Here is a 23,955-nt window from a genome sequence, read left to right as displayed (position 1 = left end):
AATACTAGGACACAATTAAAATTAACAGAAACACCAAGTGATGAATTATATCGTATGCCTCTGACACTCGTTAGCTAGGAGTGCTAATAATCTTGAGGGGGCTGATTCCTCCTGATAGATTAGAACCTGCATAGCTCCACTTATCAATCTCAAATGTCATCATCAACCTACTCAGGATGCGCTTCACCTTTGCCGACCTGATATACCTATACTTGACTGATCGTGGAGTGGAGATCAATGTTGCGTTTTTCAGGCCCCTCAAGACTGATGACACTAGCACTGAGACTCGACCCATGAGTACATTCAGCAATCAAGAAAAACCGCACCGAACACTATTCAGTGATCAACCGATTGCAACTAGATTTCGTTCTTGTCAAAATTAAGCCGTAAAACAGATCCTTCTTGTAATTTAAACCAGTAGCTTTCAGTAAGAAAAAACCTTCGCAACCGGTTATCCCGTGCGTTGATTTTTTCTGATTTATGAATTACTGATATTCACCAATAGCACCTGTTGATACGCTCATCTTTGCATCAGATTCCCTCGTACCATTAATCTCTAATAAATAACATAGGTTATAAAAGTGGTGTCAGTCCAGGGATTTGTTTTACTATTTTGTTTACATGATTCTCTTACAGTACATATTCGGTTAGTGCGTTACGATGTCGTCGGAATCAGGACTTGAGACTGACTATTTGACGTTGACACGCTTCATTATACAAGAACAGAGAAAATTTCCGTCTGCTACAGGTGAGCTGACACAGCTGATGAATGGCCTGCAAACAGCTATTAAGGCTGTTTCAATAGCTGTTCGTAAAGCAGGGATGATTAATCTGTAAGTTTTTTAATTAGGTTATTATACAGTTTTTTCATCATTTCGGTATGACTTCACTTGACTGTTAAAAACAATTTTGTCTCAAACTTTGGATTTTTGGCAAAATTCACTACCAGACATTCGTTATGTGGGTATATTCGCTGATGATTCTCGGCACTGTTGACGGTGACACCACTGTCCAATTAGGAATTTCACGGTGTCAAAAAGACAACTGTTGGATCCCATGGATTTATATAAAGATATTTTTTGGAAAATATGGGGTTGTGCAACATTTGTTCTTAAATGGTTGCATATAACTCTAAATAGTTGCTTACTGAGACTAATTTGCAACTTTAAAGATATTACTCTTCCCAGCATTTAGTTTGCAATCAAATTTAACTCCTACTTTGGGGAAATTCGACATTAAATTGTCAGACAAATTTAAGGATTAGGTTTTGGATTTTGCTTGTTAACTGAAAGGTCATATTGACTAGTAAGTACGAATTCGAAAACCCTATACTTGACAACTAAAATTGATCAGAACTAAGTTAGAAAAATGTCGCTGTTAGGTACTGAGAAATCTTCTGACCGTCGATGTCTATGATGTGTAACTGGTAGTTTACCAAATACGGATTGGTCATTGTTTGCTGACCTTCTTTGTATGAACTTATGAAGTAATACTCTAGAATCACGACAAGACTTAGAAAGACTTTCTAAAATTTTTGAATTTTATAATTTTTTTCCAGTGACTAACTACCCACATATACAGGCAAACTGTTAAGTGCTTATAAATCAACTGTGGTGTTGATTATATATGTTTACTATAGAGTCAGTATTAGCACTTTAAAAGTGTCTTTTGCTTTTTGGTGAATATTATTCCTAAATTGGGACTGAAGTTTTGAAAACAATTGAATTCTATGACCACTGGAGCTCATATATAATAACAACGCTATATGATTCCTATTCTGTCCAGTTAATTTCTTTTCCTAAAATAGATTTATCATCTAAAACTAATATGTAGAAACACATTGCCAATAAAACAAACTGAGTGCCTTGGCTCATTTCAAACAGTTTCTGTATAAAAGACAGTAATCCGTCGTGAAAACGTATTTTAGATTCACTTAATTCATTTAGTCTCGTGAGCAACATAAGAAACCCTATTATATTATTAGCTTCTCGATCATTTATTTTAGTAGTTATCAAAATAGGTAAATTACAGCGCTGTTGATTATTGTGTACCTAATTCCGAGCTATACCAATGCACTTCATTTGTAAAGATGGTACATCCATACTAAAGTATTTCTTTCATATTTTGTAGGCAATCATTGAAACGCCAGTAGATTATTAGGCAGTTGACTCGGCTTCAGTAGTAGAATTAAAGTTATTCCACTGTATTAGAGATCACTTTCACTTTTAGTAAAATGGTTTTCTGTCCTACATACTGCCAGTCGGTCGATTCTGTTTTCCAATGTGCTCAGATATCAACCAAAGTTCATTATTTGCCCAATTTGTATACTGTAATCATTGTACCAACATTTGGATCATCCTGGCTTACTTAAGCTGGATATAGTGAACAGCATCCTTCAAGATATTTTCAGTTTTAAGCATTCTTTCTATCACTTTTCATTAGGTATTTTATGGAAAGAAGCAAAGCAAAACATTTGGAATTCAACTGATTTCTACTAGCTTTAATTAAAAACAACCATGTTTGCTTTCTAAAGATTCACTGAATTACTAATTATATCTCGTTTGGTTAGGTTATAAACCAAAATTTTATCTTAGTAACATTTACCTTCATTACAAGTGGTTTCTGTATCACTTGACCTATTATCGTTGTGTTAAACATCAGGCTTTGAATTGCTATCACTTTATCTACTCATATAATTAATAAAAAGTAGGTAATTACATAGATTTCAAATTATATCCACTCGTAAAATTGCTGCTGTAATACATCTAATTCACCTTCAAAATATAAATTATGCTTTGGAAGGGTATTTAGTTTCTGATGGAGTTTTGTTCTCTGAGCTGGATGGTTTGGTCTACCAAGCTATCGACATATCGATTACAAGTTGGAAGAAAAAGGATTAATCATAATAAAAGTATTTGTTCGAAAATCAAGCAGTTGCTACGTTGAAGGAACTAACAGAATATTTTAATGAATGGTCAGTGGTATAGTAGTTATGTAAGAATCAAGAGACGAATATTGTGAATAAGTAAGATGCAAAAAATGGAAGAAATACGAAAACAGTTTTTCAAATTTCTGCTACAAACTCCCTATACCAATGGCCATGGTAGCGACAGTGGTTGTACAAAGAGTTTTTGGGTGCAAATGTTAGGTATGTGAATATGGATTGCAATGGCTTCAGCAATGTGCAAAAGACGCACTTGTAAATCATGTAGTAAATTTCATGGAATATGGTGGATAACCTTAAAAGCTTTAATCAGTTCAATTCGATAACCTGTGTCCACCAAGTGACCGAGAATAGAACTCTTAATCGCTCTTATCTGTCCTTTGAACAACCACGACGGATGGTATTATGTTATGCGATGACGAACTTGTCGAACAGTACGCCTTATATATATATATATATATATATATATATATATATAGTGTTACGTACGCAATGTTCAAATAACTGTCCTCGACTTAAAAACAATGCTATTATTTTTTTCTGTTTCTTTATTTCACTTAATTGGTGGATATTTATTCTTGTCTATTAGCTTTATCCACACAGTTATAGGCTGATAACAATTTTTTAGTCTGTCACTACATAATTATTGTGTTATAAAATTTCGACTATTTCTCATCCTTTCTCATATTAGATATGAATAAATAATAAACTTTAATGCCAGATGTTTTCTTGTTTTAACTATGAAATAAGTCGATTTTATGCGAACTTTTAATCTATACGTTAAGTTTTGTTCAGTAGAAAGGATGGAGAACGAAGGGCCCCCAAATGCTCTGGTACGGCCGAGGGTAGGGAAAGTCCGCTCCCCCTCTCGAAATTCTCTCACATGGCCACACGTATATAGCCTCTGCCAGGGAAGTTATACTCATTGCCTTCTCGTGATAGGGGTGTTGTTTACGAAATCGAGAGGACAAAAGCGAACGTCCGGCGCTTTAACCGGGTTGGTGGAGACAAAGGATCCACCTAGGGAAGGTGGAAAACCCTGATTTCAAACCAATGGTGCACATGGGCTCCAGTATTCTGAAGGAACGAATGGCGTATGAACCAATCATTGGTCACCGGCTACCATGGGACTGCATCTCCTTACGTTGCTCCACTGCCTTGTGGATCACACCTTTAGGTCGAAGGCTCCAGGTGTGACCCTCTAGGAAAACCACCTGCTTCGGTCTGGGCACCCGAGCAGTATCACAGCCCTCACACATATCAAATGAGATTTGTGTGGCGCATATCTATTTGGTGTCTCGTTGTACCAATATCTATGTGTTAAAATAAAATAAAATAATAAAATAGAGAGCGAGGGAAGACGATTTTTATATGTATCGATTATTGAGTATTTCACTTATGTATGAATATTCTATTGTACTAGAAATTGGAGTGATAGAATTCGTTTTGTACACATATATAAACATATCTCATATCTATGCGAAATAGTCTGGAATAATACTTTTTTGGATACAGAGTTATCAGGATACATACTAAAGGACATTCACAACATCAATGTTTTGCGTATACCACAGTTATCAGTTTCAAAGAATTGGCTAAATTTCCAAGAAATTGTGGTGGTGTTTTGTTCTCTGAGCTGGATGGTTTGGTCGTGGAGCTTTCATCGTTCTTCTGAACGACATCATCAGCACAAACTTCAGATAGAAGTGAAGTGTTCGAATTTCTCCATATGTGTTTCACAGCTTGTTCTGTGCACCTCGATGTTGATTGGTTCTTGTTGACTTTAAATTTATCATTGTTTACTTCTTTGTTTTGGTTGTGTCTCCCATTGGTTTGATTTTTGTTCCTATATTTATGCATGGTTTTCCTGATTGGTTGATAAATTGGATTGATTTCAATATGTTTGTTGATTGCTGATTGACCTGAGTGCCAAGCTTCTAAAAATTCTCTAGTGTTTTTGGAGTTTCCTCTGTCTAAGATTTCCACATTTTCCCAATCGAATGAGTGTCTGTAGTTATCCACGTGTATTGATATAAGTGAAGAGATATCATGCCGTTTGACTGCTAATTGATGTTCATGTAGGCGTAGGTGGAGGGGGCGTCCGCTTTGTTTGTTTCGTTTTTTTAGTATTAGGTAGTATATTGTTTTATATGCTCCTTTTGAAAGCTATTACTTCTTTGATTTGTGAATATGTTAAGAATAAATACGTGTTTTGGGTCAAACCAAAGTATATTCATAAGTTTGCATACAATTGTGTGACAAGGTAAATCAACTATGCAATGACTGCTTTCTTACTGTGTCTCGGCTGACTAGCGTTGGGAGAAAGTTAGGTGAGGCCAGACCAAAACATGTCACCACCAGTCCATAAAGTCGCTAACTTCTTCTCTGAGCTATTTTAATAAATGTAGACTACTTGGTTGGGTTTCGCACGACTATTGTAACCAATGGTTGGACATGGCTCACAATCGATCACAATGGCGTAGGTGTATACACTCTTTATCTTCCCTTAAACTATGAGATTAAAATTATTTCATATCTTTCTTTTCACTAACTAATTCTTTCTTCATGTATTATATCCTTATACACAGTCTTTCTTCTATATATTACTACCATTAAAGTATCTACTATGAATTCGGTAGTCATCGTATTGTGCTAATGAGGTGCTGCCAAGTTTTCATTGGTAGTCTAGTTAATATCAATTTGTCAGTTATACTAATAACATCCTACAATCTCGACAAATATCTTATACTAACAGAAGTTTATACTTATTTGTTCAAAATGCATACAATATTTCTCATGAATAAATTTGACTAAAGCAAGAGTATCAAACGTAACAGAATAAGCAACATTCAATCCTTCTATACTTATTCATTTTATTCTATTCATCTTTATCAATATATAATATACATTTAAAAGTAGTTGAAGAAGCAAAGCTATGAAGTCAAGCTATGAATCTATCTTCATCTATTATGTTGTTATTGTTCTTGTATACGTCATATTCAACTACCATACTTAACCTCATTTCAGATATCTTTCCTTCTTTTTTTATTTCAAATTTTTTTTTCTCATTATTTATTTAGTTATGGTTTAACTGGTTCCAGTAATGTTCAAGGTGAAGATGTGAAAAAATTAGATGTTCTATCAAATGATTTATTTATCAATATGTTAAAATCATCTTATTCAACTTGTTTACTTATCTCAGAAGAAAATGATAAAGCTATAGAAGTGGAATTCGATAAACGAGTTAGTTATTATTATATTAATTATTTTGAGTTAAATTTGTTATAATTTGTAGCCTGTGCGCCCTGTTATTGTATAACATGATGATACCGCCAATTAGAGCAGCAGTGACTTATCAATAGGACCAGTGACGTTTAGAGTACTTACCAGTCCTGCTTCCTGCTTAGCCCAGCCAGTTAAGTCCAGTATACCAATCTCAGCCTCTGCGATATGAATCATGTATTTCAAACAGACTGTGTTTATATACACTGGCCAAACAGACCACATCGTACCATAAAATAGGAAATAACATTTGTACAAGATCTAGCCAAAAGTGGCCGTGAATATGGGAGACTGTAATGAATAGACTGGGCATAACGCGAGAATGGCGAATCGTATAATAATAGTTTTTAGGTCAAAATAAAGCTCATAATATGATGGACACAATTATACGATAAAAATATACGTTTAGTATTGGTGCATAAATGGATCCCAAAAGTTACCATTCATTATTCTCATCGGGACATAACAAAATTCTTAATGTTAGTTCTTAAAAGTATGCCTTGTCTTTTAAAAAAAAGAATAGGGATATTCCAATGACATTATTTATTAAAGCAATCAGTAAATAGATACAGGAGAAAGATTTCAATAACTCTGGGGATATTACCCCCATCGAAGTAATCTTTTTGACTAATCTACACAGGATCAAATAGAGGTTAAAACAAAAACGTGTACATTGCTAAGGTTCTGGCACTTCACCGATTCAAGCCTAACCTCTACGAGGTAAAAGCACCACATTCAATTTCTTAATCTTATGTAATCCTAACAGTCTTTCTAGATTGCTTTTCACTTTATATTAGAACCGATTATTATTATTATTATTATTATTATTATTATTATGATCTAGTAACAATTTTTCACAGTTATTACTCACTTGTTATTATAACCTTAACGTTTTTCATGTCTTTATATCTGTGAAATGGACAAAGATCTCCTCTTCTTTAATCTGTAAATTATTTTCATCATTCTATATCTTCTTTAACCTTTCGGTCATTACTCAACCTACTTTGGATATACTTGAAATCTTCAAACACCTTATGATATAAATTCTCTAGAAATGCACGATTGTACAACTTTAGTAAATGATGTTGTTATAATTCTCTCTCTTTATTATAACCCAGCTGTTCCTATTGTTTTGTATTCTCAGACATCGATTCACTTGACAAGTCCTCCAAACTAGAACACGGTTGAACAGGAAAGAGATTATATTCCAAATAACAAAGTTAGATGGAAGTAAGAAACACAATAGGGAAGACGTTAGTATATTTATAGTTTTTACATGAGAAGATTCTAGAGTGTTCTCCAAGTATCGACTGGCACTGATTGGATAAGAATTAGCCAATCAGCATGCACCAAAGCAGTCGTGCACTGAGCATGCTTTAATCCAATCTATGTCCCGCTAACAGATGTCTTGGAATCGGAAATTTTCTTAGTTGAATTATTTCTAGACAAGTATTGAGATATAACTTTGAATTAAATAAAGTGGATTAATACATCAAATGCTAACACGAACTAACCATGTTATAATATCAAAAATGATTAGAGGAAATCAGAGTTTGAAAATCCTCTCGCTTTCTAATAGATTAAAAATTTGTTAATATGGGTGAGGGATTGTGGAGATTGCGAAATTTTCTTAGTTTAAATGACAAATTAATCATAACTACATCACCATTGAGAACTAGAAAGCACTACACAGCTGCTTTCTTTGTTGAGTTACATTATACAGCTGTTTCATGCTAGTATGGAAATCCTTAGTAGTGCATATCTACTACCCTTTTACAGGGAGTCAGATCTAGGACATTTGGTTTCGTGAGCGAACTCTTAAACTCTAAATGACTGAACCGACTGTGATCTTCCATTTCTTGTGGTAGATAACTGTCTCACAGCCAGTCTGATCGTGGTGCGCACTGCTGAGGGGTCTTGTACTAGAATGAAACAGCTATGCAGAGCTTCCCAGTTCTCAGCGGTGGTGTATCTAGGATCAGTTTGTGATTTAGGCTATGAAAATTCCGAAAACTTCAAAAATTTCCTCATTCCGATAATTATTATGCACTTAGTAGTGACTGGCTTCGAGACGAAATTCTCAGAGTTCTAGTGATTAGCTATGATCAGTGTTCAGTGATTTGGTCACTGAATTCTTATTTTAAGTTACAATCTCCTAAACTTGGTCTAACTCATAAAGTATCAAAATTAATCTGCATAGAATAGATTTAATTTTAATCAAAGAAACTTATTTTTTCTATTTAAATGTATTTTGAAATCGCCGTTGGCTTTTACAAACTCACATCATCTATGCCGTAGGTAAGATATATGGTCTACTAACCAAGTAGCAAATCTATTGCACATTGGTATACTTTGATTTACTTTGTGGATGTAAAATTGGATCTTTAAAAATAGGAGAAGTTTGTGGGTCAGTAGGATATTGATCAAATAGTGTCTTCAAAGCATTTTTGACTGACAAGCATTGTCAACCGACGACTACCGAATAAGACGATATTGGGTTCTTTTTACTAAACCATAACAAATCTGTTGGCAAGGTTATGAACCTTCATCGGTTGAGGTGATGTTTGCCTCACTTTCTATATGACTTAACTTCATCAGTAAATATTTTTGAACTTGAAGCATTGAATATATTAAGTTAGTGGCTAAAGGTAATTGGATTAGAAGCCATAGACTTGTTTCTTATTATTTCATACACATTACCAAAACGTATCTTTAATCTTCAGGTGATTGATATTTCTCGTGTAAATTGAATCCCAAGTCACTCAAGTTCACAATCATATATATGTTCCCACTGATTTATTCAAGACGTTAGCGATCTCCTTTATGTGGTTTAGTTATTTACTTGGTCCCCTAACGTGCACATTAGTTTGATTTGTTTTCATAATCAATAAGACAATCGCTAGTAAAGATTATCCGTACTTTCTAGTAAGCAGTTCATTGATCACGTCTCAAAATGTATATTTAATATATTGGTTGTTTTAATCTCATTATCAAGAGTGATGAACATTATAATATGAAACTATTCAACCATTCATATTGTATTGGTTTTAGGTCATTTTTTTTAACCATTAAATTGTCACATATAATAAGCATTATCAATTCATTTATCACATGGATAATAAGTTATAATCAGAATGAAATCCAATTAAATAGGTCACTATTTTATCAATTTTTACCATTATGTATACTTATTGCTCCGTGATTGTAGTGTGGGTGTGCTACTTATATTGACATAAGTAGTATATGATGTTAGTCGTGAACAGAAGGTCTGGCAACAGAAAGATAAGAGGATCGAACAATAAAGAATGGGACAGGATGCAATTTATATGGAAATGCGAGAACAATGAAGTCTGAGTCATTTTGAGACAATTGGTGGACATTTTGCAAATTAAGGATTTACTTTATGATTGTTAGATTTTATTAACAAGTCCTATAATTTTGTGTTAAATACATTTGTTTTTCCCCACCCGTGTTCTTGTTCACTACAGTAGTTGTACTTCTTGACTTTAAATGGAGAATCTGACTCAATTAATCAGGAGTGTTTTTTTGACAATGTCTCTTTGTCTGTCTATTGTTAAAATATGTACCGAATATATGCATAAACCTTGTGATGGGTCTCTATACAAACACTATAATTTGATTTAGAGCTAATGACAAACTGTCACCAGAATTTTCAACTTTAATTGGTATTCGTCAGGGTTTCCAGTTGTCCCTCTTTTTATTTAATGCCTTCATCGATATCCTCCCATAAATCGCATGGATTGGTCTCCTACCAGCAAGTACAATTATTGATTTATACTACACAGATGGTATAGTTCTGCTTTTTTTGTAGATGAAGCATCTTCTGAAGTCTGTGAGTAATAAAGCAGTTATGTTTGCGATCTGATTCTCTCAATATAAATACAAACTGTTTCTTTAGGACTGCCCTTCTCTGTCGTTTGAAATTATCATAAGGAGTGAAGTAGTTGCTTCCACTTTCCATGTCACTTTTCTTAGAGTCTCACTTAACCATACTGGGTTGATGTTTGGTGAAATCTCGGTACCGATCCAGAAAGCTCGGCTAGTATTTGGTAACTTTAATCTCTTTGTGTCGTAGTAAAGATGTCTCTCTGCCAATTAAAGGCTGAAGCAATTGAGACATGTTTGTATATCCTCGATTACCTCGTACTTCGATGCTCAAAGTTGGTTGGTGTAGAAACAATTCGAAAGAAAGCCAGGTACAGCCAAGTCAAAACGTAACATTAGCTCATAAGATGGTTGACTGTTGGTCTGAGGCATGTTGGTAGGTGCAGACTATCTTTTTGAGGTCTGTGTGATGACCACAGTCATTGTTTAAGAATATTGAGTTGTGTGGCTGAGAATCAATCGAAATGAGCAGATGGATTCATTCCCCTTGATCTTAAGTTCCAGCATTTGTTTATGCTTATCTTTTCATCTTGTTTTCTTAAACTATCTCTAATGTTTCATCTTTATCACTATCATTGTTACTACAGTTATTTTAACTCGTTTGCTATTTATCTTATTAACTCAATCTTGTGATTGTAGTGTCTAGTACTATATCAAGCCCACATAAGTTACTCTAGCTTACTGACAAACAAGTTTATTTATTTTTCTTGAGTCACATTTTAACATTAGCAATTATTCGCTTATATTAACCTTAACGTTTTATATAAACGTATATGTGTGTATCTCTTACCGTATTCATCATGTGTCTGTAGTTTACTTTTGTCTGACTATAAGTATTGAGTCAAATTTTATCAAATGGAGTCTGTACTATTCCTTTCTCCGATCTGCTTCTTCGTTTCGTTTCTCATATTGTCTGTCTGGAGTAACGAGTGTATGAAATATAAGTATCCAGAACTCATTCTCGCATTTGACCCTTTTCATTCTGTTAATATTCAACGCTAATTAACTCGATAATTATATACGAGGGTAGCCGAGATGTATATTTCGTTAATGTCATCATATATTCAAATCAGAGTTAGATCAACGGGCCTCTAAATGCTGACTTAATATGATATCTCAGGCTTTAATATTGATTATTATTATTATTAATCGATTGGTGAAGAGTTCCAAAATATTCCTCGGAAAAGTCCATAGGAGCCCAGGAAACTCCTGGAGACGTTTTATCCAATCAGTGTTGAATAGATGCTTCTCAGAACCATCTAGGAGGTGAAGAGTCACTTATCATATTTCTGATTGGATATTTACCCATCATGCTACTATATTTAGTATGGTTGCAGAACTCCACAGATGCCCAAGGTCGTTTGTAACTCCATGAAGGAATATTGGAGTGAAGCGTTCTTTTCACACTTCACACCTTATTCCGTATGTTCAGGTTGTTGTGTGAATTGAGCTCGGGTGTTAGAAGCAGCTAAGAAATCGAATCGAGCGTTCATTATGGAAACTTAACGAGTGTATAGAATAAAAATATCTGTTTAATTAAATTAATTTATATAAAATTCACTTCGTTTTGTACAATCAGTGTTTTATCACTAAACCCTACATAAAGACCGGTTTAGATCAAAGTTAACCATATAGACTTGTACTTGATTACTGGATAACAATAAATTAAAACTGAGAAACATAATATGACCCGTGATTGTATTCACTAATGCAACTCCCTAGTTGGTTTATAAATACAGATCTATCTTATTATTAATAATAAACAGGTTTATTTTAAAACAATGGTAGGGATATATTTAATTAAATAATTTGAATTTCAGCTTATTGGACAATTGAATCATGATATTGTTTGCAAGAGGTATTTCATGGAGTTCTAGTAAGAAACACTGACCAGTGGAGTTCAACCGGATCTGTTGTGGGATAGTAACTCACTGAAGACAGTGGTGGATATGTCGCTCAATTTGATGGATTAGTTGAAGTAAGACATTAACACCGTTGGATGCCGGCCAGCTCAGTGGTCTGAATGTTAAGTGCTCTCGCGCGAGACCGATAGGTCCTGGGTTCGAATCTCGCGGGACAGGATCGTGAATGCGCACTTCCACTGAGGAGTTCGACAAGCAGACGAAATGGTCGTCCAGTGCTTCCAGGTTTTACATGATGGTCTAGGTTCAGTTGACTCATGATCTCAACCATCGAAAGTTTACATATCTGTTGAACTTGAAATATCTTATTATATAAGTTTAATTAGTAGTATAATGGACAAATCAATCAGATTTATGATAGCAGACTTTGAATCTTGGCGCAAAATCCATTCATCCGTATGATTAATCAGCATTTCGTCATTACCAGTTAGTCAGTCAGTTACAACGTAAGACCAGACACATATAGGTATTGGTTCAAGTTGCCATACCTCATCAACACCGGGTTCATAGAAGGGGTTAATTCACTGATGTCAACGTATAAAAGAAAGATTGAGTATAAGGATATAGTATAGGAAGAAAGAATTAGTTCGTAGAAAGAATGATATGAAACGATTTTAATCTCATAGTTTAAGGGAAGACAGAGAGTGTATACACCTACACTTATTGTGATCGATTCTGAACCATGTCACACATAATGTCCAACCATTGGTTACGATAGTCATTATAGATGATGTCAGTTCTTTATGGAAACTTTAACTCTAAATTCAAATCCTTATTCCTCACACTAATTTATAACCTTCTTTAAGTCTTAGGCTGTAGGTGAACTGTCTTCAAGTCGCTTTAGCGTCCTCTATAAATTATGATAGCTAATAACTCGGTATTAGCTAAGATGGAGTTCTTATATTAAGTTTCAAATTGTATATGTTAGACATGTGGCAGTTGTATGTGTATTATGTAGTCTAATATTAATACATATATTACTGTTACATGAATACGAGGCCAACCTATTTGTTGAGTGAGAGAAAACCAAGTGTGATTAGGAAGCTTTTATTCGCTTACCAAATCCACATATGTGTACAAATGTATCATTTCGAAAATTTTAAGTCATTAATGTATATCTGTTTTTCTTTCCGAAAATTGAGCGAAATTTTGTCCATTCACGTGGACCTATCAACATCTTCCACTTATCATGTGGCCTTGAAGTTACATGTCTGATTCACTCGGTTTATCACCTTTCTTCCTGGAAAATAAGTTTTGCTTCAGGTTCAGGTGTTGAAGTAAAGGCACGTCAACATCTCTAACTAAAGTGGATGAAGGGAGAGTAGACTTAACATTACTGAGATATAACCCTCATAACAATCAAATATCATTCACTTGGAAAAGGTTGCATTTTCCTTGTTCAAGTGTTGTAGAACTATTGAAACCAGATGATTATATGAAAACTGTTTGAAGCTGGCTACATGTAAGAATTAGAATGTATATAATGTTAGGTCGTTGAAGGCAGTCTGGAGAATACTCTAGGCTTAGGTTTTATCCTAGTAAGCATTCATCAACAAAGCATAACTGAAGTATCTTAGCAACTGGTAGTTTTTGTAGGATCTCAACTTGCATCATCACTGAGTGAGCTATTCTAGCCATAATTCTCAAATTTTTACAGCTTCTAGTTTATTCTCCATATTTTGATCAACTACCCTATCAACTATCCTATAGGATTTGGTAGAGTTCTTTTAAACTGTACTTTTTTGTGAGTTACATCAACCTTGTCGTCAATTTGTGTGACATAATAACTTTCATGATGCTATTTCCTACCAGTTTTTTTTCACAAAACTATCATCTTTTATTCATTGTATTTTTTGTAGGGAAAATATATTGTTTGTTTTGATCCATTAGATGGTTCATCAAATATTGATTGTTTAGGTTCAATTGGTTCAATATTTCTTATTTTACGTTCATCATTACATAATGAGAAAAGTGAAATATCTCATAAATTAGCATTACAACCTGGTCGTCAAGCTGTTGCTGCTGGTTATGCTTTATACGGTAGTGCTACGATGTTTGTTTTAACTGTTGGAACTGGTGTACATGGTTTTACATTGGATCCAGTAAGCTCGAACTATTCCATTTATTATTATTATTATTATCATTACTGTGATGAGAATAGTATACTTTACTGATGACATTCAACAACTCTTAAAATCACCGTAAGAGAATGTAAAGCCAATTTTTAACCAATCAAATGAAAGTTAATATCAATGAATAATTTATAAAGTCAGTCAGTCAGTCAGCTACAACGTAGGACCAGGCACATATATGCATCGGTCCAAGTTGCCATACCTCATCAGCACAACAAGATCAACACCGGGTTCATAAAAGTAGTTAATTCACTGATGGTAACATATAAAAGAAAGATTGCAATAAGAATATAGTACAGGAAGAAAGAATTAGTTCGTAGAAAGAAAGAAATAAAGCAATTTTAATCTCTTAGTTTAAGGGAAGACAGAGAGTGTATACACCGACGCCATTGTGATCGATTCTGAGCCATGTCATCCAGAGTCTCCAACCATCGGTTACGATAGTCACGCGGACCCCAACCAAGTAGTCTGCAACTCCCAACATGGCTCAGACTAAAAGTTAGTGACTTCAAGCACTGATGCCACGTTTTGGTTTGGCCGCCCCCAACTTTATTCCAACCATCTCCACCGACTACCATGGGACTGCATTTCCTTGAGTTGCTCCACTGTCTTGTGGATCAGACCTTTGGGTCAAAGGCTCCGGGTGTGACCCCCTAAGAAAACCACCAGCTTCCGTTCGGTCACCCGAACAGTATCGCATCCCACACATAAATCAAGTGACTTGTGGCACATATGTATTTGGTGTCTCCTTGTACCAATACTTATGTGTTTAAATAAATAAATATCCCTTACCTGTTTCTCTATTTCACATTAAAATCCTTATTAGACTTGAACGAGTCATCAGTAAACGATACTCATTATTATTATTATTGTTATGGGTATCAAGTATTATTTATTATCTAGTTGTTAAATACGAAACCCATTTATATATATGGAATAAAAGAGAAAATGTTACCGTTCAGATGAATGTTTTTGTTAGAGTTGTGTTATCTGAGCAAGATGATTTAATTGTTCAGCTTTTATTCTCATTTAGGAAAAAAAAACCCCATCTTCAGTGCCTGTTCTATGTAAAATTCCGCTTTTAAGTTATTCGATAAGTGTTTGATCCATTCATCCAGATGACTTCGTTTGTCACTAGCTGTTTGTTGTAGATTTTGTTATCTTCGTTTATGTTTGCATTCCTGTTGATTGTCTTTCTTTCTTGATCTCTGCCCTTGTGATCGATTGCTCTTTTACTGTATGAGCCTAAAGATTTGGGTCTATGTTGATGTGTTCATTAATTACTAAGTGACCTGAATGGCATTGTTTTAGAAATCCTCTAGTATTCGTGGGGTTTATATAATCCAAAATATTGATGTTTCTGCAAACGAATTTGTTATATCTAGAGCTTAGATTCTTAATATACCACGTATAACTTGAGCGCTCGAGCGTTAGAACCCTCCAAGTCGCAAATGAAAAGACAGAAGACAAGTGAATGGAATGTTATTCCAAATAGTGTCAATTATGGTACAAAACTGTCGGGTATTTATAAATTTTAGTAAAAACGAAATCATCATTATAGTCCTCCAATCCGCATACAAGGGGTTACCAGCAATTGTTCAATAGAGAAGCTATACTCAGGGATTCTGGAATATTCTTCCAAAAGATGATTAACTGGTATATATTCGGTTCTTTTTGAGCTTCTTAGAGTTTTATTGAGTTCACCTGTGATCCGTCCTCACAGAATTCATCCATTGTTACCGGTGATATTATCTCCTATCGATTCATTGATAATTTTCGTTCATTTATGAATAGATAAAGGAGTCGTCCAGTATATCGGATGTATTATTTCTTGCAGTTGATATGATTTATCTTGTAAGTGATGCTCTTTGTCTGATACAACATCGTCAAGGAACTGGAACCTTTATTTTTAAACATTATTAAGACTTTTCTAACCTATTTTTATTGCAATTCATTTGGTGTTGTTTTACTTGTATCTTCCTATTGCTATTTAGGACTGCAATTGACCAGTCTCTTTATAGCCTATGTGCATCCTGTGTGGATTGCCTCGATATAGTCTTAAGTCATAAGCTTTTTAAGCCAAGATGGATAGTGGCTAGCAGTGGAGTCTCGGACTGAACATCAACTTTGCGATGAACGTACATCCAGGTGACGAGTCCCAAATAGGACGAAACTACGTCTTGGATTCCACTGCTAACCATTATCTATCTTTCCTTATTTTCCATTTCACTTTATATTCTTTAATATTTATATTAACTGTACAAACTGATTTTATCTTTGTCTAATATTTGTATTTCAGGCAATTGGTGAATTCATACTGACACATCCTAATATCTCTGTTAAACCACGTGGAAATATTTATTCAATTAATGAAGGTTATGCAAGTCTTTGGGATAATGCTATTACAGAATATATTCGAATGAAAAAATTTCCTGAAGTAATTTCTATGTTATTTTAATAATTGAGATCATGAATTAATTGAAGTTAGACCACCATAGAAAACCTGGAAACACTAGACGGCCGTCTCGTCCGATTGTGGGACTCCTCGGCAGTGCGCATCTATCGTTGGATGCCGGTTCAGTGGTTTAGAGGTTGAGCACTAGCGCGCGAGACCTATAGGTTCTGGGTTCGCATCTCTCGAGGCAGAGTCGTGGATACGCACTGCTGATGAGTCTTACAATCATACGGAACGACAGTCCATTGCTTCCAGGTTTTCCATGGTGGTCTAGGTTCAATTGACTCATGATCCCAACTATTAAAATTTCTATAGTATTCATAAAACCCCTTCTGATACTAAATTCTATGTATTTGAATATAACGCCTATATAGGAGATTATGTGTGTATGCCTTAGTTTCACCTTTAAAGCTACATATTTACTCTAACTGACTGAATAATGCATTAGGAACGTCTCAGATTATGAAGTTGAATGTCATAGGTTGAAATTTCAGAAGGAGCTTTTCTGATAAGTACTAACCAACGATATAATCAAATCTAAGGTTTTCTGTTAACTAACTCCAGCCCTTCAATATCATAGTAGTGTGTTTGCCTATGCATTAAATATAAATAGCGACAGTTCATTGACTTTTCATTTGTGTCTTCCTATCAATTAAATTCTTCTTTTTAGTTCATCCTGAAATTGTTGATTGTTTCCATGATTTTGTTTTTTCTCTCCTTATAGTCGGGTAAACCTTATAGCGCACGTTATTGTGGATCTATGGTTGCTGATGTTCATCGTACATTAATTTATGGCGGAATATTTCTTTACCCAAGTACAAAACAATCTCCTAAAGGAAAGGTAAATGGTTGCTTACTCATACGTTATTGTGTTTATTCCACATGGTAGATAATATTACACATGAGTAAACATGTTTGTCGTTATGGAATACTACATTTTATAGAGAAGAGAAAGTGAGCCCTGGTCGTAGCTGCTACCTTGATACATTGGTTTGACTTGGATATTGTGATGATGAAGTCGTGTTATATTGGCTGAAACACTCGTTACTTTAGGTCCTAACACACCAGATAGGTCTGTTGGCGACTAAAAGCAGCCACTTCAGATCTTAGAGTGGAATCGTATTGATGACTGTACCGGAAAGTAACAATAGTAAGTTTCAACTAAACACATAGCACTTTCAGGGATTTTAAAAATAACACACTTCCCATTACTTCACAGATTCCCATTGCTGGCGATGTGTCCTTAATTGTGCAAAGCTAACACATTAAGAACTATTCATCAAAAGGCCGAATATGTCCTTTGGGCCTCTGTAATCACGTTCTCAGTTCATCAGGACCACTTTTAATCTAGTTTTCTTTTTAAGCACCTCACGAAGAAGTATTCTTCAATGGTGTAGACAACTAGGAATCGATAACTGCATTCACAACTCTTACCTTGTTCGAGTACACAGTATAAACGAGCGATACTCTTGAACACTAATAATCCAAGATTAATATGATTTCCCAACATTTTTTTCTGTTGTTACTATATGTTTAGTGTATCAGCAGGATCTAAAAGAAATGGTTACTGTGTCAAAAATATAAAAAACGTACAACTACCAAAAATATTTAGATAAACAATCTGTTACTATCATCATTAATCTGCTTATTAACTGAAGAAGATCATAAAGTGAATTTTATAAACAACATTGATGTAGCTAAGGTTACTAATTATAAGTGAAATTCAACGATCTTTACAACTCCATGCTGATAATTATCATGTGCTCACTTGTAAATAGCTTATAGTGGAAGTTTTCAGAGTTCTAGTGAGAAGCCATGAACAGTGAAGTTAAACTGTATCGGGTGTTGAGGAAGTTGCCCACCGAAGACAATGGAAGATAGTCGCATAATGTCGTGGATTAATTGAGGTCAGACATTAACACCATTGGATTCCGACTCAGTGACCTAGATATTAAGAGTTCCCACATAAGACCAAAGATCTTGTGTTAGATTCTCGGATGTGGGATCGTGAGTGTGCACTACCCAGAGTCCCATACTACAATGTAATGTCTGTTCAGTACTTCTACATTTACAATGGTTGTCTAAATTAGATCAACTCATCATTTCAATGAAATTTAATCATCTCCACAACTCTATGACTGACAAATATACAAGTTGTCACGGTTTATATTTATATCAAGCAAGTGTAAACTAACACAATCTGATAATGAAAAATGTAAAATTGACTGATCACTAGTTGAAAAGCAGAGTAATCAATATCACATTTGTGTTGTCCTCAATATTGATCTAATTCTATTTATTAAGCTGAGCATTAATCGAAATATTATAGTATAAATGATGATTTAATTTATAAACATAAAAGAAATATCAACAGTTGAGATCATGAGTCAATTGAAGCTAGACCATCATGGAAAACGTGGAAGTAATGGTTGACCGTTTCGTCCGATTGTGGAACTCCATGATCCCGCCTCGCGAGATTCGAACCCAGAACCTATCGGTTTGAAAAGGGAAACAAGTTTTTCCAGTGGTTACAATGATATATATGAAGATATTTTCATAATCAAGTACTGGCTATGCATAAGGGTCTTCAATCTTTCGAGGTCATATATCATTAGTATAATTCACTACTTGAGAGAAGACTTTGGTATGTAAGTATACTAGCTCTTTGAGATAAAGAAGTGAACATCTCATCTTAGTCTTATGATAAATGCAATTTTACAGAGATGAAATAAAACCTTCGCACTTACACTTACGTTTTATGTTAATCCGTATGATTTTATTCAAGTGAAAAAGGAAATGGTAAAACAATAGCTCATTTATCGAAATTAGACAGCTATTGACAACCAGAAAGTACTAGATAGATCAGTAACATTCAAAAATCTCTAAAAAATCCCCTTCTAATAATGATCATGTGCTTACCTCTGACTAGTTTTAAGATGCATCTCCTGGAGTTGTAACCAATAGAATTCAATCACGTCATATATAAGGAAGTTATCCATCAAAGACAATGGATAATACTCACTCAATAACGTTATCGTAGCTCAGTGGTCTGGAGGTTAAGATTTTGTACACAATAGCGAAGTTACTTATTAGTCCTATTCTAGAACGAAACACCAGTTCAATCCTTCTAGGTTTTTTATAATGGTCAAACTTACTTACGCCTGTTATCCCCAAATGGAACATAGGCCGCAGACCAGCATTCTTCAACCAACTCTGTCCTAAGCCTTCCTTTCTAGTTCTATCCAATTGTTGTGCATTTTTCTCATGTCTATCACGATTACTCGGCGTATTAGATCCTTTGACCTTGAGGATTCCAAGTGATAGGGGCTTGCCTTGTGACGCAATCCATTACTTTCCTCAATATGTCTCCCATCCACTCCGCTTGGAGCCCCTCCAGAGCTACATACTAATAAAAAGAGTCCCACAATAGAATGAAACGACCAGCTAGTGCTTCCATGGTTTTCCATGATCATCTACCTTGAATTAATTCATAATATCAACCAAATTGAAAAGTTTATTTGTTTATTCACTAATTGTATTTTTCTTATATATTTATTTTAAAGCTAAGATTATTATATGAATGTAATCCAATGGCATTTATCATAGAACAAGCTGGTGGCTTAGCAACAAATGGTAAAATTCCCATCTTAGATATACAACCAAATCATATACATGATCGTGCACCAATCTTTCTTGGTAGTCAAGATGATGTCAAAGAATTAATGTGTATTATTGAAAAATTCTCTAATCATAATAAACCATAACTTTATTATCAAATAAGTATTAGAAAAAGAAAGGGGGGGCGCGGAGCTTTATTAATATTCTAGTCATTTGAATAATAGTTGAATACATGAATGAATTTAAAGTGCTAGATCATTATGGAAAACTTAGGCATAATAAATGTTGGTTTCGTCCTTACTGTAGGACTCTTCAGGAGCAACCTTCGTCGAAATAATTGTCTAGTGTTATCAGGTTTTCCATAGTGATCTAAATTCAATTAAACTTGTAATTTCAACTATTCAAATTGTTCTTAATTGTTTAGCTTTCTTTTTTCTTCTCATTTTGTTCATTTATCCTTATGTGTTTGTGTTAAGTTTGAATAAGAAAAACAAACAACATATTGTTAAATCAATCTGTATTTTCTTGTATTATTTGTTTATTTTGATGTTTATGTGATTGAATGCTGGAATAGTTCTCTAGTGGTTTAAAGATGTTCAATCTTCATACTACTAGATAGTGTTATATCCATTCGTCGCAATTGTTGTGCCGGAAAATGCCGCTGATCACTTATACTCGGAACGAGGAACCTCGGCAATTCCCACCATGTGAAAGTAAGAACAAAAAGACTGGTATAAGTGAAGATTTATTAGCCCCAAAACATTATGACGACGACGATGAATCGAAATAGTCAAAAATACACTGGTTTATATATTGATTGTACACCCATTTTCATTAATAATTAGGATGAAATCACATACTCAGTTATAACAACTCACTTACTGAGCCTAGTTCATTTCAATGGAATACAAGAATATCTCGCATATTATACAGAAGAAAATATCATACGAGAAAAGAAAACAACTACTACATTGAGTAATTATTACATTGAATTAGAAGTGAAGTAATGTTGAACAAAACTCATAATGAGTAATTCAACCGAAAATCGACTTCTTTCCATCATATCAAATAGTAGGTTTGAACTCTACTTCGGTTTAGACAATTGGAGGGTAATATTATTAGGTCTTATTATACCTAGAATGTGGCTCAAAGTCAACTATACCAATTCCTATTCGTTATTGAATCCACAAAACCCCTTCTGATATTAATCAAAATATGTGCACTAGTGACTGGATTTAAGAGGTATCTTTTCTGGAGTTCTAATGAGAAGCAGTGAACAGTGGAGTTCAACCGGATCTGTTGTGAGATAGTAACTCATTGATGACAATGGTAAATGTGTTGCTCAATTTTGCGGATTATTTGAAGTTAGACATTAACATTGTTGTATGCCAGTCAGCTGAGTGGTCGGGATGTTAAGTGTTTGGGTGCAAGACCGATAGGTCTTAGGTTCGAATCTCGCGAGACAGGATCATGGATGCGCACTTCTGAGGAGTCCCACAATAGGACGAAACAGCCGTTCATTGCTTCCAGATTTTTCTATGATGGTGTAGTTTCAATTGATTCATGATCTCAACTATTAAAATTATTAGTAATTTGTTTAAATACTTTGAATAATGTGTTTCAGAATCGTCTGCAATGGCGTCACTTAAATCTCAACTAGATTGAGAGAATTCTATCAGCACCAAGGAATAGACAAATATGACATTAGTTACTACTCAATAATCGATCAATATATATCTTTTAGTCTCAAAGCGGATTAATTATGGCGCTAATAGTTCATTAACAATTCTTCAGATTGTGAGACTAATTGATTTAGGTTTAAATTCACAAAGGGTCGATAGTCTCTTCCAGGTTAAATATATTACCTATTGACAAATGTCAACTAACAAAGAATTCAGTTCAATAGTTTCCTACCGAATACCTTCAATTATCTAACTTAAAGTCAACTAAAGAGTATACAGGTAGTAAGCTAAATAAATAATGCACATTGTAAAATGAAATCTTCAGAATTCTTAATCATTGATTTAAATAGAGATGTATTAACTGTTCAGTTATTCGCTGTTTTCGATTGAGATCATAAACTGACTGATCTAAGAACACTATTGAGAACCTAGAAGCACTGGACGACCGTTTCGTCCTATTGTGGGACTCCTTAGCGGTGCGCATCCCATGATCCTGCTCACGGGATTCGAACCCAGAGCCTTCAGTCTCACGCGTGAACGCTTAACCTCTAGACCACCCGAGATGGCCGGCATCCAACGATGTTAATGTATAACCTCAAACAATCCACTAAATCGTGCGACAATCTTCCATTGTATTGAGGTAAATACCTGTCTCTAACCGACATGGATTAGCTTCGCTGTTTATCATACAATATTCCCTAAACTTATGTTTCATTCACGTATTTTCACCGAATGTCAGATCATTTAGACTAGTGATCATATCAAAACTTTATTGACAGAATTCTATGCTTACTAAGAAAGAGACAAACATGACAATGTTTACTTCTCTTCTATTAGACATTAAAAGTCCTAGAATGTCTATATAGTCACTTTGACTACTCATAAGTAGTTTAATTTTAAATGCTAATTTATACAAAATGACTTAGTGTTTAGTGTCCTTTCGCTTTGTGATATATATAATGAAGGATTTGTCTTGAATTTTATGTAATCAACACTGGAAGATGGTTATATAAAGATGCTACTACAACGTAGTCACTTGAAAGACATATCCTTACTACTGATATAAACGTACGACTATATACATATGTTGGATGTCACTGATTAACTATTGTAACGAGCCTGTTTGATGACGGAACTTCTGGTTTAAAACTCTACACATATCCAGAAAAAAAATAAACACACGTTCGTGTTTTTCATTAAAAGTAGGAAAGCTTTAATTGGTATTACATGACAACATACTTTAACGTCTATGTACGGTAGTACCTTAAAGCAAATCGATTTATTTGTATAAAGTGGTAACATGATGATGAATAGGCTTTTCAATATCAGCTACATTGTAGATATGTGTGACGACGGACCACCGGTGAACTTGAGGTAGCTGTAAGAGGCTTAGAAGGAGCCGAAGACGTTTCATCCAATCACCCTTCGGAAGAATATTCTAGAATTCCAACGTAGCTTCCCGATAGGATAATGCTAATAACTCCCTGTATGCGGATTGGAGGACTGTAATGATGATTTCGTTTTTACTAAAAACTATAAATACCTGACAATTTTGTACTATGATTGACACTGTCTGGGAATAATATTCCTTTCATTAGTCTTCTGTCTTCTCATTGCGACTTGGAAGGGTTTGGTGTTCTAGTGCTCTGTTATACGCGGTATATCGAGAAATCAACTTTTAAGATATAACAATATGAATAATCATACCATGTAATGCATATTATATATATACACGTTTCTGTGAAGTCTACATCGGTAGTGATAAACACTTGATTTTCATTTCAATACACTTCATTGGAAATATTGAAAACGAATGAATCATTTCAATATGATGAAAAGCTTATTTCATAGTGATAAATCTTACAAATTGAACGCTTTATTCGGTCCCTAAGATATTTTGGTAACCCGCAAGCTAGAACTATGCAGCGACCTGAACTTGAGAGAAAAGGTGCAATATAAGCAAAAAGCAATTTACTTCAAAGGTTCATTTTTGTACAGAAAAACATGGGTATTT

At 34.5% G+C, this 23,955-nt stretch overlaps 1 protein-coding gene across 2 annotated transcripts; it reads left to right on the top strand.

Annotated features, from left to right (window-relative positions):
- Nucleotides 1–639: 639 nt before the first annotated feature.
- FBP2_1 (Fructose-1,6-bisphosphatase isozyme 2) lies at nucleotides 640–22,761 on the top strand (the record flags this gene model as incomplete). 2 transcript variants are annotated; one of them, XM_051217804.1, is made up of 6 exons in its annotated part: nucleotides 640–833; nucleotides 6,025–6,187; nucleotides 9,435–14,156; nucleotides 16,486–16,623; nucleotides 17,366–17,482; nucleotides 20,205–22,761. In XM_051217804.1, exons 3-6 carry the CDS (start codon nucleotides 14,106–14,108, stop codon nucleotides 20,403–20,405), a joined length of 507 nt encoding a protein of 168 aa, XP_051064227.1. In that variant the 5' UTR covers nucleotides 640–833; nucleotides 6,025–6,187; nucleotides 9,435–14,105. The 2 variants fall into 2 exon arrangements, with proteins under 2 accessions (XP_051064227.1, XP_012800916.1); XM_012945462.3 differs by having other exon boundaries at nucleotides 13,914–14,156; nucleotides 20,205–20,405.
- Nucleotides 22,762–23,955: the final 1,194 nt, after the last annotated feature.

Source organism: Schistosoma haematobium, chromosome 7 (assembly GCF_000699445.3).
Source record: "Schistosoma haematobium chromosome 7, whole genome shotgun sequence".
In the NCBI taxonomy this organism is placed as follows: domain Eukaryota; kingdom Metazoa; phylum Platyhelminthes; class Trematoda; order Strigeidida; family Schistosomatidae; genus Schistosoma; species Schistosoma haematobium.
This window is presented reverse-complemented; position numbering and strand designations above follow the sequence as displayed.